The sequence below is a fragment of the Haplochromis burtoni genome, unplaced genomic scaffold, assembly GCF_018398535.1.
Source record: "Haplochromis burtoni strain Fernald_Lab_line unplaced genomic scaffold, NCSU_Asbu1 Contig_783, whole genome shotgun sequence".
NCBI classification, from domain to species: domain Eukaryota; kingdom Metazoa; phylum Chordata; class Actinopteri; order Cichliformes; family Cichlidae; genus Haplochromis; species Haplochromis burtoni.
This window is the reverse complement of record NW_024583144.1, coordinates 81,550-97,860: the sequence shown is the minus strand read 5'-3', so window position 1 is coordinate 97,860 and position 16,311 is coordinate 81,550. Positions and strand designations below refer to the sequence as shown.

Below are 16,311 nucleotides of genomic sequence, written 5' to 3'. Positions count from 1 at the left end.
CAGCGTGATGAAAACACGGGAACCAGGTGTGTAAAAGTTAGGTTAAGCAGAGGTGAAGAAGAGAGTGCAGGCTAGGTGGAGATGGGGGTCGGGTTTGATGTGTGATGAAGACGCGTTGGAAGTGAAAAACACACTGGGCTTAGAGTGCGGGTGTTTTATTTTAAGTCATTTTAAACTAACAGGAAACTGCTGTCATGTGTGCTTTTATCGTAGCAGCCGAGAGCGGAAGCGGCGAGCTGGCTTTGGCACGCTTGACGGGCGGCGGATTGCGATTGGCTGCCTTGTCTCCGTGCCTCCTGCTGTTGTTCTGATCAGATCAAGATGGCTGCTGTTGTCGGGGATGGAGAGTGAGCTCAGGCTGACATCCGAACACAGGCCGAGGACACGCGCACCGACCCGCTGATCTACGGGAGCCAAACCCCGGACCGCCCGAACTCACTCTGATTCTCCGCTGAAGGTAGAGGGGTCCGCTCCCGTCGCTCTCTCTGCAGCATCCTCCCTGCCATCGATCGCTGTTTGATTGACACGTCGCCGGATCGGTCAGAAAAATCAGATTAGGGTGATTCGGTTTGATTTCCGCCCCCGTATCGACGGTAAAACATAAAATCTGAGTGCTACCGGTGTAATATGGGGCTTTTTGCTGGTTGGTTCGGGGGTGGTGGGAGGGGTGGGGGCTCCGGGAGGTGAATGGGTGAAGGTTATCCCGGTTACCGCGGGAGATAACGGCGCTGTTAAGGCGACATGGCGGCGGTGTTTCACCGGTAATGAGTTCGAGAGTCCGCTGCCCTCACCGGGACCAGCCGCGCCGGTCAGATACACCACTGCACGGAAACATGGCGGTTTCTTCATTTACAGTGTGGTTGTTATTATTAACACTGGACCCGAGAGAGTCAACATAATAACATAAATCATTAAATGACGTCATCAGGTACCTGCTTATTCAGCTTACAATAAAACCTGATCAATCAATATGACTACAGACAAAAAAAACTCCGCAGTTAATCGATCATTATTATTGTGACTGGATTAAAATTGTCTGATTTATCTACATGTATTTATTTATCTATTATTTATTTGTTGCTGGTCCTGAGCTGTAAACAGGGGGATTATCGAAGACGTCACTGTTAGCACATTAATGAATTCTGTGACATATTGGAGCTGCTCCTCAGACACAGTTATTGTCTGCTCTTCAATATGAATCCATAAAGATTTCAGTATCTGTGACTCTGCTCAGGCCGGCATCTCCATCTTTGTTCTGGGACTTTGAAGCAGCTCTGACCTTTTTCTGACTCTTCTGTGTGACCTCTGGCCTCTAGACAAACTGTCCAACAAGCTCCAGTTTTAAAATTTTATTTAGATGTTACAGATTAGCAGATCTGTGCCGTGCCCCTCAGTAGGCTTCCAGAAGCCAGCGAATGAGGAGAAATGGGTTTTAGTGTAAAAGAGGATGAGTTGAGGTGTATAAGTGAGGATCCAGGACTGGAGAAATCCTGGAACATATTCACCTGGGTTGTTTTTATCCCTTGGCTCCTGGCAGAAAGCTTTGGGCGTGTTTGTGGCTGATTAGAGGGAAACGCTCGCTCATGTGGACAGACCTCAGGCTGTCTGTTCATGGCGGTTTGTCCGTTAGATGATGACTTCCTGTTTTATCAGGCATAGAGCAGAGACGCCAGCTGATCTCAGGTCAGCTTGTTTCAAAGGAAACTGTCTTCAGACACTGGCTGATGTCTGCACCACAGAAATGTCACAGAGATTTAAACAGGCTGCAGCTGCCTCTCACTAAACCTGCCAGCGCCTCCTGCAGGCTGCTCAGCTCCCGAAAACCAGGAGAAAAACTGACACTTCAGTGTGATTATTGACAAACAGGAAGTACTCAAGTACAGCTAATTGCTTTTATCAGTAATTAAAATCTTCTTTGTCTCATAAACTCAAACAACAACATGCAAAAACACGTCTTTGTCCTTTAAACAGAATTCAAATAAAAACTAATGATGAGGGAATGAGGTGGTGGTGGTGGAGTGGGGGAGCTACGGGGGCAGCTTGATTTATACCACAGGATGGCATGTTTCTGCAGCAGGTTCAAAGGTCACTGTTTGGCTGCAGTTAGAGGAGCAACAGCTGAGTGAATCTAAGAGTTTCATCTCAGAAGTTCAGCTCAGTTTTACCCAGCAGGCCAAGCATTTCACTGCCGTGTTTGTTGTGTCAGCAGGGGGCGCCGTGAGAGACCGCAGACATGGACACTACCACGTCCATCAAGATGACCACGCTGGCCATCCAGAACCTGTTCAGCTACGTGGAGGAGGAGAACCTGTCCGCCCTGAAGGCTCACCTGGATCGCTTCAAGGAAGTGGATGGACGCAGTGACGTATGTAATTGCGCTGTGATGGTGGCAGCGCTCGCTTCACAGTCAGAAGACATTTTAGAGCATTTGAGCACAGATATCCCTCCTTTAACTGTATTTAATGACATTCATGTTCAGTGTCATTGTTTGTACTGTAGTTTTTCTTTGAATTCAGTTCATTAATGCTGTTGTATTATATTATTTTCATTTCTGGTCACTTTTTATTTGACTTTTATTCTTTAGTGATTTTTACCTTAGTGCTTGTTTTATTTTTCTGGTTTGTTTACCTGTTTGTTTGTGTACTTGCCTATGTGTGCAGAATGGTCAGACTCCTCTGATGCTGGCGGCCGAGCAGGGCAGTCTGGAGATCGTCCAGGAGCTCATCAGGAGAGGAGCCAATGTCAACCTGGATGATGTGGTGAGCGAAACGAGTGCTCTGTCACCAATGAGAAAAAAAAACCCCTCCCCCATCCTCCGGTGCTGTGGTTGCTAGGAGACAGGTGGGCAAGTTGGCCGGCTCCTGTTTCCATGGTAACCTTGTCTGTGTGTATTTTAGGACTGCTGGTCGGCTCTGATCTCCGCAGCCAAGGAGGGTCACGTGGAGGTGGTGAAGGAGCTGCTGGAGAACAGCGCCTACATCGAGCACAGGGATATGGTGGGAGCAAAGCCTCATGGGAAATGTCGTGCAGAGACTGAAGTAGCTAAACCGAGGGTTAACGTGTGTGTGTGTGTGTGTGTGTGTGTGTGTCCCAGGGCGGCTGGACAGCTCTCACATGGGCTGCTTATAAAGGTCGCGTGGAGGTTGCAAAACTGCTGCTGGAACACGGGGCCAACCCCAACACTACAGGACAGGTAACACTCAGACAACACAGGTAACACACATGGACGAAAGAATTGATTTTGGCAGGAAGATTTTGTTGTGTTTTGGACGGTTTCAGTCCACAGTGTTTCAGTGATGGCGCTGACACGTCCTCCTGTGTCCCTCGCAGCAGTACAGTGTGTATCCGATCATCTGGGCCGCAGGTCGAGGACATGCTGACATCGTGAAGCTGCTCCTGCAAAATGGAGCCAAAGTCAACTGTTCAGACAAGGTGAGGGGGCGAGAGCCCAACAGAGAGCACACACACCTGCATGACCTGACCTGAAACAGCAAGAAACCACAGGAAACATTGCAACACAACATCCGACTGACATCAAATAAATTAATCTCTGTGGGCTCAAGTGAATCGAGAGTAAGAAAGTAAAAACACCTGCACAGGAAACGTCCTGCAAAATAACACCAATACAACAATAAGTAGCATGATGGACAACAACAGGAAGTGACACAACACAGGAGCACACACCAAACACTATGGCATATTTCACAATAAAGCAGCTCAGAGATGGTGTGTGTGTTTCGTGTGTGTGTTACAGTACGGGACCACCCCTCTGATCTGGGCGGCGAGGAAAGGACACTTTGACTGCGTGATGCACCTGCTGGAGAACGGCGCTGACGTTGACCAGGAGGGGGCGGTACGACCTTAATCACCGTCACCACCTTCATCATCACCATCACTGCCGGCATGCCAGAATAATACGCGCCCGCCTCTGTTAACTACTTCCTGTCTGTCCCCAGAACTCGATGACAGCACTGATCGTGGCGGTGAGGGGCGGGTACACGGAGGTGGTGAAGGAGCTGCTGAAGAGGAACCCCAACGTCAACATGACCGACAAGGACGGGAATACTGCACTGATGATCGCCGCCAAGGAGGGCTACACCGAGATCGTCCAGGATCTGCTGGATGCCGGCACCTATGTAAACATCCCTGACCGGGTGAGGCGCCAACAGGCATCGTCACATGACACACGCGGTTTCAATAACAGGGAAACTAAACAGCGTCCTGTGTGTTCCAGAGCGGCGACACGGTACTGATCGGAGCCGTGAGGGGCGGGCACGTGGAAATCGTCAGAGCTCTGCTGCACAAATACGCTGACATCGACATCAGAGGGCAGGTGAGGTTTTGGAGACACATTTCCTTCATCACATTGGAAACAGTGAGTTCATTTCTTAGCTCATTAGATGTTTATGAACATGAAAAATCTTTCCCATTTCCCAATTTCACGCACGCTGCAGTCAGACTAACACAGATGATATTTTATAAATGTGTCATCATTACTTAATTCAGTTGCAGGTTTAGGTTTGATTGTTTTGGCACTTGGTGTCCTCCGCAGTTTTGTCTCTGTTTTGATTTGCTGGTGTCTTCAACATTCTGATGAGAAGGACGACCGACTGCTGTTACTCTGCGAGCATTCAGTAAAGAAGAACTTGAGGATCGGAGCCAATCAGATGCAGCGTAAAGTGATGTTGCTAATGTTATCTCTCTGCTCCGCCTCCAGGAGAATAAGACGGCTCTTTACTGGGCCGTGGAGAAAGGAAACGCCACCATGGTGAGAGACATCCTGCAGTGTAACCCCGACACGGAGACCTGCACCAAGGTGAGAGCCCAGCACACCTGAGAACACCTGTCTCAGAGTCGGGGGTGGGGTTCTGTGGTTAACCTGAGTTTTGCCTTCAGGATGGAGAGACTCCGCTGATCAAAGCCACAAAGATGAGGAACATCGAGATCGTGGAGCTACTACTTGACAAAGGAGCAAAGGTGTCTGCTGTGGACAAGGTGAGAGCAAGATAGACTAGGGGAGATAGACTAGGGGTGGCTGTGGCTCAGGTGATAGAGCAGATGACCTACTTATTGGAAGGTTGGTGGTTCGATCCTTGGCTTTCTACATGCCAAATATCCTTGGGCAAGATACTAACCCCAAGTTGCCCTCCGATGCGTTCATCAGAGTGTGTATGTTGGTTAGTTTGCACTTGAGTTTAGAAGTGCTTTTATGAATGGGTGAATGAATGAGGCATGTTGTATACAGCGCTTTGAGTACTCCGGGAGAGTAGAAAAGCGCTATATAAGAATCAGTCCATTTACCATTTACCAATCAGTCCATAGACACAAGCATCACGTGTATCTACCTGCCCTTCAAAGTAAAAGCAGGTTTAAATATTTAGCTTGTTTTTTAGTCTGTAGATTTGTCACAGAGTGAAATGAATGAACAGGTTACAGAGGACCTGATGCTGACACCTGTTTTCACAGAAAGGGGACACTCCTCTCCACATTGCCATCCGGGGGCGGAGCCGGCGCCTGGCCGAGCTCCTCCTCAGGAACCCCAAAGATGGTCGCCTGCTGTACCGCCCCAACAAGGCTGGAGAGACGCCATACAACGTTGACTGCAGCCACCAGAAAAGCATCCTGACGCAGATTTTTGGAGCACGTACGTCTTTTTCTGTCTCACCTCATAGTGGGCCTGAACTGCACGCAAACGCAGTGTTATGGTTGATGTTTGCTCAGCTTTGAGTCTCTTCGTCACTCCTTCAACCTTTAAATGAACCTGGGCCGATCTCACTGCTGAAACTTAAGAGTGAATCAGGTGAAAGAAGCTGTAATTGGAAAGTATGAAGTAATGAGACAGCTTTACATGGTGCTTTGTGTTTTTGTAGGTTGCGGCTGCTCAGTGAGCCAGACTGGATATCCTCAGCTTGTTACACATAACTGGATCAGTCTGCAGTCAGAGATCAGAGTGTTATGAAGAAATCAAAGCCTGGCCTCAGTGCACAGCTCACAGTGATAACAGCCTCGGCTGAAACCAAACTTCTTAGTTTTTCTCATATTTAAAAGTTGTGAGACTGTTTCACTATGTGGATCATTCTAAACAGTAACACTTATAAATGTAGACCTCAAAATAATCTGCAAAAATTTCTCAAAAAGATAAGAAGATAACCCCCCTTTTAATTCATCCTGACCAAAACCAGCTTCATAAAAGGTAGGCACTCATCAACAAACACGCGTAGACTACTTAATTTAATAGACTACTCATGCAGTAAAAACATTGAAACCACAATAATGTCTCTAGATGCTGAAAAAGCGTTTCCACTTAACTGGAAATTTTTATTTTCAACTTTGCACAAATTTGGTTTTGGAAACTCTTTCATAAACTGGCTAAAATTATTATATAATTCCCCAACAGCTTGTGTCAGAACAAATGACCAAACATCCTCCAGCTTCTGTCTCCTGAGGGGCACCAGGCAGGGATGCCCACTCTCCCCTTCACTGTTTGCAATTTTTATCAAACCACTAGCAGCAGCTAGTAGTTTGGTCCTGCCTTCGCTATTGTGGTTGATGTGGAGGTAGGGATTGGCTTAGGCATCTGGAGAGTCCTTAGGGACATGTCTGTGAAGGTTCTCAGTCATCCAGGTCATCGTAGTTGAAGGAGCTTGGGAAGAAAAGCGTCTGGACTTCTTTAAGTTGGTTGAAGACATTTCACCTCTCATCGGAGAAGCTCCTTCAGTTCTAGGGTCAAAAGGTGGAGAGTCCCAGATTTAAGCCCTGTGGGAGTATCCCCCCGGGAGGGACAAAAGGACCCCCTAATGATCCTCTACCTAATCACATGAGCCAAGGTGTGAAAACGGATGTGGGTCACAATCAGCCAAGGTTTCGGGTGAGCTCATTGTGAAACCTAGCCCCACCCTATTATGTGATTTCCTGAGGTCACATGGCCTGGGATGTGAGTGGGTGTTAAGGCATCTGGGAAGGGAACTCAAAACTGGATTATAGATGGCAGAGAGTTGGTGTCGTAAACCACCGCCTCTGTTCAAAGATGGTCGCTCACAGTGGACATAGATGGCTTCTTTCACTCCTCTTTCAAACCATCTGTCCTCTCTGTCCAAAATGTGAACATTGGCATCCTCGAAAGAGTGTCCTTTATCCTTAAGATGCAGATGGACTGCTGAGTCTGGTCCTGTGGAGGTGGCTCTTCTATGTTGTGCCATGCGCTTGTGAAGTGGCTGTTTGGTCTCTCCAATGTAGAGGTCTTGGCATTCCTCTCTGCACTGTACTTAGGGACATTTTCCCTGGAGGGCTTAACCCGGGGGTTGTGGTCATGAAATGGTTAGGGGGTGTGGTGGCTCTTAGATGGTGTTTCCCTCGTGACTGCGTGCTGCAGGGCTGGGGGAGGGTCTGTGCTGGCAGACGTAGGTTACTGGCTTGGTAGCCTGGCTGCCCCTGGGTGGGTCTGGGGCAGGCGTGGGGGCTTGGGGTTCTGGGGGTGCTCTGCCTCCGGGCTGGGGCCCTGGCTGGACCTTGGAGGCTTGGGTTACCACCACGGTGCAGGGCAGGCATTCCCCCTCTGTCCCCTTATGGCCACTTGTGCCTCAATTTTATTCCACAACTTAGACATCCACATTATCACCCTCTCATAACACATACATATAGGGCCTTGGGAATGGGCACATTATACAGCGTCCAGAGGATGGTCTGTGTATTCAATGTCACCTCTGGCGCCGGTGCCCACCTCTCAATTTTAAATGCATGTAGACATTGAGGGTTCTCGGGAGGGGCTGTGCTGACACCTGCTGTTCTCTGGCAGGAAGCACCATGCCCTCCCGTGTTCTAAATGCACTTTAGAACAACGCGCAGCAACACTACACATCAGCAGGTGAAGGGATGTATGGGGTCTTCACACACCCCTGTTCTCTGCTAGCCATCAGGGCGGAGGGGCTGGGAGGAGGTGTTGACCGTCCGATTGGGGTCCCGGATGCGGGACCTCCCTGCTGCTACGGAGCCGGGGGCGGTCTGCTTGTCTCCATCCCGGGGGAAAGGGTAACATCTCCTGGGTCTAGTTGCTTTCTACGGGCGAAGGTACCTGGACCCGGGGTATAGAGTATGTTTGGGGAGTGTGATTGTGTGTACAGTGTCCATTTGTGTCTGTCTTCCCGTTGGGTGAGTGCTGAGTATTTGTATATGTGTGCATGAGGGTGGGAATGCAGGTTTGTGTCTCTGTGTGCCTGTTTGTCTGTGTTTATACGTCAGGTCGGGTCTTAGACTGCACCTCTCTAGGAACATCTCAGGCCCTCCAAGGTATGGAGGCCTATCTATCCTCACCACACTGCCTGATGTGTTTCAGTGCGTTGGTGGTTCTTGGTGTCCGGGGCTGGGTGCTCAAGTATGTACCAGCTCACTCCTGGTGGCTGCGTGGCGGGGCCTGGTGCCCATGGCTTGGTCGGACCTCTTCCGGAAAATAAAATAAATAAATAATAACACCAAAGGTCGATCAAGTGGACCAATACAGCAAGGCTGTAATGATCCACTTGGTAAAGTAAATCTATTGGGTATCCTTGTTGGCCTTCAGACAACAATTTTGATGGCTAAAGAACCAAACGGGACAGTCAAAAACAAAAAAAACAAAGATGAAGGAAAAACTTGTAGTTTATCTGCAATAAGAGCTGATTTATGGTTACTGAGTGCAGAGTGAGTGAATGAACAGTAAAGTATCATCAGCATATTGACGTATTTACACCCACTCACAGGAAATAATGTCATGAGTAGAAAATGAAGTTCAGAAGCTGCAGGCTTGAGTTCCCTCTGCACTCTCTGCTCATTCAGACTTGGTGTTTGCTGTAAATTGATACAAAGAGTGAAATCAGCCACGCTGGGACTGCTCCGCAGGCTCGTGTTAATCGATCAGCTCATCTTACCAAAATCATTCTGACTCCAGAAATCTGATTACAATGCCACAGCAGATTACTTTTATCTGTTCTGTCCTCAGGGATCCTCAAATCAAAAGAATAAAAGACTCTCTGTGTCTCCACCCCCTGCAGGTCACCTGTCGCCCTCAGAGACGGATGGCGACATGCTGGGCTACGATCTGTACAGCTCAGCACTCGCCGACATCCTGAGCGAGCCCACCATGCAGCCGCCCATCTGTGTGGGTCTGTACGCTCAGTGGGGCAGCGGCAAGTCCTTCCTACTCAAGAAGCTCGAGGGTGAGTTCGTGTTTGCCACGCTTGCCAGGCTCACCACGCTCGTTACACTAAGGGTACGTACACCTGGCCAACACGTACTGACACTCCTCTTTCTCCTCAGATGAGATGAAGACTTTTGCTGGGCAGCAGATTGAGCCGCTGTTTCAGTTCTCCTGGCTCGTTGTCTTCTTGTCCTTGCTGCTCTGTGGCTCCATCGCCATCATCCTCGGCTTCAGTGTGGACCCCAAGCTTGCCATGGCGGTCTCCCTCAGCCTGCTTGCCCTGCTTTACCTCTTCTTTGGTGAGAAACGCTTCGATGTTATGCCGCACGTTAACACATGACCTCCTGTACTGCCACCGGTGTTCACATAACGTTTTACATTCTGTAGTGGTGGTGTACTTTGGCGGCCGGAGGGAGGGAGATAACTGGACGTGGGCGTGGCTGCTGAGCACCCGCCTGGCGCGGCACATCGGGTACCTGGAGCTGCTGTTGAAGTTGATGTTCGTGAACCCGCCGGAGCTTCCGGAGCAGAGCACGCGAGCGCTGCCCGTCAGGTAACGCCACCACATAGGGAGGTCATGATGTCACAGTAATGTCACGCTGATGTCATGATGATGTCACTTGTCTCCTGCAGGTTCCTGTTCACAGACTATAACCGGCTGTCCAGCGTTGGAGGAGAAACATCGATGGCCGAGATGATCGCCACGCTGTCGGATGCCTGCGAGCGAGAGTTCGGCTTCCTCGCCACACGACTCTTTAGAGTGTTTAAGACCGAGGAGACGCAAGGTAATGCATCACGTCCTGTCTGGCAGCCTGCGCTTCTTGAGGTCACCTGACCCAAGTCCAGTTTGGCTCAATCTCTTCTTCTTCGGTGCTGTCAGGTAAGAGGAAGTGGAAGAAGACGTGCTGCGTGCCGTCCTTCATCCTCTTCACCGTCGTCCTGGCCTGTCTCGTCACCGGCATGGCGCTGCTGGCTGTCTTCAAGGTGGATGGCGAGAACCGGACAGTGAACGCGGTGCTGATCGCCATCGGCAGTGTGGTTGGCCTCGCTCTGCTGCTCAACTGCAGGACGTGGTGGCAGGTGACCGACTCGGTGCTGAACTCGCAGAGGAAGAGGCTCCACAGTGCCGCCAACAGGATGCACAAGCTGAAGAGCGAGGGCTTCATGAAGGTGAGGAGAGGACACAGTCTATGGAGCGGCGAGGGGGTCTCCTTGAGCTGAGGGTCTTTAGTTTCAGTGTTTTTAATCCTCTGACGTCTCTGGTGGAGGGAAACAAAAGGCGGGGGCAAGGGTGTAGCTCAGGAGTCTTCCTGGTTTTGAATGAGCCCTTGAACGTAATTGGCTGGTTCTGCACACAGGAAAAAGCTTCATGTAGCTTGTGTGCTGTGGTGAACTTTCAGAATAAGAGCATGGGGGTGGTCATTTGAGTTTGTTAGTGTGAGCTCAGAGACTGAAGAGTCTGTCTGAGCTGAATTCTGATGCTTCTGCACACTTTCTCCTGCAGGTCCTGAAGCACGAGGTGGAGCTGATGGCAAGGATGGCAAAGACGATCGACGGGTTCACGCAGCACCAGACGAGGCTGGCGGTGGTCATCGATGGGCTGGACTCCTGCGAACAGGACAAAGTTCTGCAGATGCTCGACACGGTGAGACGCTCGCACGGCTTCATTCAGTCAGTGTTTTTAAAGATAACGGAGCAGAAGCATGGGCACAGTCTGACCTCATCATCATCTTTAACGCAAACGTTAGCTGTGACATCACAGACTTAGTCAAGCTGAATCGTGTTTTCATTAGATGAATGTGATCAGTCGGAACAGCTCAGCTCTCATCACGTGGGTCAGATTTACTTTGAAAGGGCAGGAAGTTGCCTCAGATGGTCAGTGTGGGCATGTCCCTCTTGCAGGTGCGTGTGCTGTTCTCCAAAGGGCCCTTCATCTCCATCTTTGCCAGCGACCCGCACATCATCATCAAGGCCATCAACCAGAACCTGAACAGCGTCCTGCGCGACTCCAACATCAACGGGCACGACTACATGAGGAACATCGTGCACCTGCCTGTCTTTCTCAACAGCAGGGGGCTCTCCAGCGCCAGGAAGATGTGCACTGCCGCGCCCACCAACGGAGACGTCACCACCGCCGATGGTATCCACACACACAATGACTACGTTATACGAGACTTGCAGTTACATCGCTTTTTATCGCAGCCGATTAATGAAGCGTGCAGGTGACATCAGCAGCCTGTTGTCACATCCTTCTGCTGTCATGTGACCACGTCTGCTCTGAAATCATGTTCGATGAAGTCTCACAGAGATTCACTCAGATTCAGTCTGGACCTGAAAATAAACCTTCGGTTTTATTTTTCTTACTAAGATAAAAGTATGAATTAGAGGAGCAGGAGTGCAGAGGCTATTCTGTAATCCCAGAATATCTGCACACATCATACTCACCTCTGTCTGTGGTTACAGAACGACATAATGTTTACATCTGTTTGTGTGTCAGCAGGGTGGCATGAGGAGCTAGACAGGAAGCTGTCTCAGCACAGTCTAGGAGAATTAACCAAGTTTGGCAGCAAGACGACGCTCAACCGTCGGGTGAGTGTGTGTGTCTGTGTGTGTGTGTTAATCTAATGACTTGTAGGTGGTCTCATGTTTCCTCTGATTGAATTAAATCCAGCTGCTTTTCAGGTTTTAATTTGAAAAGGGTGTGGTGTGATTAGATGTGATCAGGTCTGTTTATTGACTGTGTCAATGAGCTGCTGTTTCTTGATTGACAGCTTGTGTAAATATACTCTATCCCTTGTGCGTGTGGTCATGTGACCTGTGTGGTGCACTTTGAAGGAAACGTACCGGCGCCGCCAGGTGCAGCGCTCGGTGACGCGTCAGATGTCGTTCGACCTGACGAAGCTGATGGTGACGGAGGATTGGTTCAGTGACATCAGCCCACAGACGATGAGGAGGCTGCTGAACATTGTCTCCGTCACAGGTGACCTTCATCACCTTCATTATTAGCAGGACACGGTCTGACTGCCGTCAGCCTGTCTGCCACTTCCTGCTGATCTTGTTGGTTCATTCCAGTATTTTTCATTAAAAAAACATTTTTATTATTATTGTTATAATAATAATGCAGTTTTTAACCCCGCATGCTCCTGTCCAGGCCGTCTGCTACGAGCCAATCAGATCAGCTTTAACTGGGACCGCCTGGCGTCGTGGATCAACCTGACGGAGCAGTGGCCCTACAGGACGTCCTGGCTCATCCTGTACCTGGAGGAGACCGACGGAGTCCCTGACCATGCCACACTCAAGACCATCTATGAGAGGTCAGAGGTCACCCTCCCTCCACAGGTGTAAAACGACACTGCGTCAGCTGATCAGTGTGTCCTCTCTCCCTAAGAGTGTCTAAGAACATCCCAACCACAAAGGACGTGGAGCCGCTGCTGGAGATCGACGGAGACGTGCGCAGCTTCGAGGTCTTCCTGTCATCACGGACACCTGTCCTTACAGCGAGGGACATTCGCACCTTCCTGCCTTGCACCGTCAACCTGGACCCCAAACTCCGTGAAATCATTGCAGGTACGAGTACTGCTCAGTACTGCTGAAAATACTGCTCAGTGTATTGCTGACTGTACTTCCTGTTGCTCTCATGAGCGTGGCGTGATTTGATGACATCATCAGTTTGAGATTCCTCCACAGATGTTCGCGCTGCCCGTGAGCAGATGAACATGGGCGGAGTCACGTACCCGCCCCTGCCCCTGCAGGAAGCTCAGCCCCGCCCCACATCAGTCTACAGTCAGGTGTCGTCGACGTGCTCGCCCTCCGCGTCCTTCACCGGGCCTTTCAACCCACCGGCGGGGGGCGTGGTCTCCCCGCCACCTCACAGCAGCTACTACAGCGGCATGGCCAGCACACAGCATCCCTTCTACAACAGAGTGAGTAAAGGCCCCGCCCCTGCACACACCTCATGATGTCATTGAATCCTGTAGGTGGCTGAGCGGCAGGTAGCGTAGCGATGTCATCGGTTCACGTGACGACTGTCCCGCCTCAGTCCCTTTCATCGTTTGTGTTGTTTTGCTTGATTTGATTTCATTTCCTGTTTCACTGAATCCCTGCTGTCTCACACAGCCCACCGATCAGCTGACAGGCTGCCGTAAAGCTCTGTAGAGTAAAAGGAGTCGACAGAAAGCTTCACAGAGAGTTCAATAAAGTTCAACTTTCAGCTAGCTTCAGCTAATGATGATTTTTTATTTTGAATGCGTCAAAAGTTTTCACATCATAACAAAAAAAGCACAGAAATACAAACAGAAACGACAAAAAACACATAAATGTTCATGAAACACATTGAAATAAAAATTCAAAGTTTCACATTCCTGTTTTATTCTTGTCAATTGTCTGCTGACGCTGACCGGGTGTCAGGCCGCAGGGATTCGCTCTTTGATTTGACAGGTTTTTTTATGTTTCATCACATCCACCGACATTATTTAAATTTTTCACCTCCTCCCCCTCAGCCATATTTTCCCCACCACCTTTACCAGCTGCCACGCCCACTCGTGGCTTCCTTCCCACCACACCTCCATCCACGACCACCTCCTAAAAGCTCCTTCAGCAGGGATGCCGCTGCTGCCGCCGCTCCTGTAAGTACGGCCGTAGCTGGAAGCTATGACTCAACATGAACGTTTTTAACAAGTTTCTATTTTTCTGATATTTCGTCTTAAAATTTGAAAAAAATATGAAACTTGTCAGTTTTCAGTTTTTGAATCTGAAACTTAAAATGTTTAGTTTTATTACCTGGTGAAGAAGAAACACACAAAATATTTTAGAATAAAATCTTTTCGAAACTCCGCCCACCAGATGTTTGTTTGCTCAGAGGTTTTCCTCTAGAAATCTAGAAAGAGTCTAAGTCAGAGTTTTAGTTTTCTTTGCTTGTGGTCTTTGAAGGCTCCTCTGTTTTCCCCTCTTTTACTGCTGCTGTTATTCTCCTCTTTGGTTTCTGGAAACACTGAACCAGTGGCGGTTTCTTAAAACTGTGCCTTCAGTAGAAATCATTGTGCTGTCCTGTCGTTCATCTGTGTTTCCTCATGTTTTCATCCCCAAACTGTCTGTCTGTCTGCAGTCTAAGAGTTCGTCTTTGAAAAGGAAGCAGGTATTTAACCTTACCTAACATGACCCTCCTTGTCTCTTTCCCTCCTTCCTTCCTGAAGTGTCCACAGCAAGCGTCCGTGTGTTTTGGTGTTGATCGCTCTCGTTCAGCCAGCTGACAAATCGGCCTCAGAAGTTTTCTGTGAGGTTCTCAAGGATGTTTCAGACACAACAGGTTCCCACAGGAACACTTGAAACATAACAAGTGACTTTTTATGAAATACTTCGCTTCACAACTGAGCATGCTCTGTTTTTATTTAAGGAGCAAAATTTCTGATTTGTAGTTACAGTGAAATGAAAAACAGATCCAAGCATGAACATGAGCCAGTGATTGAGCCGTGACCGATCTGAACTTCAGCCGGACTTGAGCCGGATGCTGTGGACCAAAGGAGGAAGTGTTCCAACCACTACAACCCCCCAGCATGCACCTTGCCTCTACTAGCATGTGGCTTCAAAAAGTAGTAGTGGCATAGATCAAAAATTTGTTGTTTGATCTATTCAGAAACTTTAACTTGACTTTTGACCCCTCACTGCTAACCCACACAGCTGCTCACCACCCCAAACTCCCCCAGCCCCACCTCTGCATGGTGAAAAAATGTCCTGACTGTGAGTTAAAGGTGCTCACAAAGCTTTAAAACATCTGTTGGACAGTAATTTTTTTTACGTCATTGGGGACATTTGTGTTTCAGGCCACGTTTCAGCAAAAAGTTATCTTAAAATTAAAAATTGGCCTAAAAGAAACAGATGAGTCCTGTGCTAGCTGTGCTAAGTCACGTGACATGGTTATCCAGATCCAGATAAACTGTACATCAGAGGTAGTACAAAACATGGACGTAGCTTCTGGGTCTAAACTGTTTTGGATTTTTATGGCCGCCAGGAGGTGACACTGTAAAATTTCTTCTGGTTCTATAGAAGTCTGTGGGATGACCACATTTATAAATACCTTCCTTGTGTTGCTTAGTCTCTCATATCGGGTCAAAACAAGGTTATTCAATAAATTTTGGTCATTCTGAGCATGAGAGAAAATTTTCCAATTATGCATGATGATTTTCAGAGCTGCTGCTCTTCCTCACATCTGATTTCTAAAGACCAAGTTAACAGTGGTGAAGCTGATCAGTGGGCGATCTCACAGTGGCTACATCCGTCTGAGTTAGCGTTTATGTTTTTAGTCTGGTGGAGTCACTGAAGAGAAATGTTGAGCTAAAAGCATTAAGCTCAACATTTGAGACTTTAACCTGCCAGGATTTGGATGAAGTTTCTATTCATCTCACAGCTGGATGTCACATCTGAAAATAATGACATTTGTTATTAAAATCTAAAAAATGTTGGATATTTTTCCCTGGGAAATATATCTGTGTTCAGGGCTCCGCCTCCGTTGCGTCTGCCACTCCGCCCGTCCTCCTAAGCTCCATGACCACAGAGGCTGTCTGTGAGCGCGTGCGGCATATGGAAGGCATCGACCAGAGCATGATAGGACAGTACACCGCCACCATCAGGAAGGTCAGTGACACAACTTCACAGGAGAGCAGAAAGCCTGGGACCTGAGACTGAAATACAAATGTTTTTCATTTTCAGGCAAACGTTAACGGCAGAGTTCTGTCTCAGTGTAACATCGACGAGCTGAAGAAGGAAATGAACATGAACTTTGGAGACTGGCAGCTCTTCAGGGCAACGGTCAGTCCAGGCAGTGAATGCATTAATAATAATAATAATAATAATAATAATAATAATAATAATAATAATAATAATAATAATAATAAACTTTATTTATAAAGCACACTTAAAAACCAAGGGTATGCCAAGGTGCTTAACAAGTAAGATAGAGAATAGGAGGAGGATAATAGAAATAGGACCAAAGCAAGTACTAAGTATGCAAGCAGATAACTGTCACTGATACATAGGAAAGCAACAGGTACAGAGCAAACAAGAATTTAAAGGAGCATAAAAGTGCATGATATAAAAGAAATATTAACTAGAGGGAAAGGCAAGATTGAATAAGTGGGTTTTTA

General features: G+C 48.3%; 1 protein-coding gene across 8 annotated transcripts in view; it reads left to right on the top strand.

The window, feature by feature from the left end:
• The first annotated feature begins 238 nt into the window (after positions 1–238).
• The window catches only part of kidins220b (kinase D-interacting substrate 220b), a 20,249-nt gene continuing 4,176 nt past the window's right edge, over positions 239–16,311 (top strand). The window contains exons 1-28 of one of the 8 annotated variants that reach the window (XM_005950456.3): positions 239–457; positions 2,210–2,365; positions 2,661–2,759; positions 2,898–2,996; positions 3,095–3,193; positions 3,331–3,432; positions 3,755–3,853; positions 3,957–4,154; positions 4,235–4,333; positions 4,718–4,816; positions 4,897–4,995; positions 5,467–5,644; positions 9,027–9,191; positions 9,292–9,471; positions 9,560–9,725; positions 9,806–9,957; positions 10,053–10,342; positions 10,677–10,817; positions 11,075–11,312; positions 11,670–11,761; positions 12,008–12,152; positions 12,324–12,486; positions 12,561–12,739; positions 12,860–13,095; positions 13,672–13,797; positions 14,277–14,306; positions 15,665–15,802; positions 15,878–15,976. In XM_005950456.3, the coding sequence (XP_005950518.1) occupies positions 2,234–2,365; positions 2,661–2,759; positions 2,898–2,996; positions 3,095–3,193; positions 3,331–3,432; positions 3,755–3,853; positions 3,957–4,154; positions 4,235–4,333; positions 4,718–4,816; positions 4,897–4,995; positions 5,467–5,644; positions 9,027–9,191; positions 9,292–9,471; positions 9,560–9,725; positions 9,806–9,957; positions 10,053–10,342; positions 10,677–10,817; positions 11,075–11,312; positions 11,670–11,761; positions 12,008–12,152; positions 12,324–12,486; positions 12,561–12,739; positions 12,860–13,095; positions 13,672–13,797; positions 14,277–14,306; positions 15,665–15,802; positions 15,878–15,976 (3,843 nt within the window). In that variant the 5' untranslated portion in view covers positions 239–457; positions 2,210–2,233. The other 7 variants (XM_005950457.3, XM_005950455.3, XM_005950459.3 and 4 more) reach the window with 7 other exon arrangements.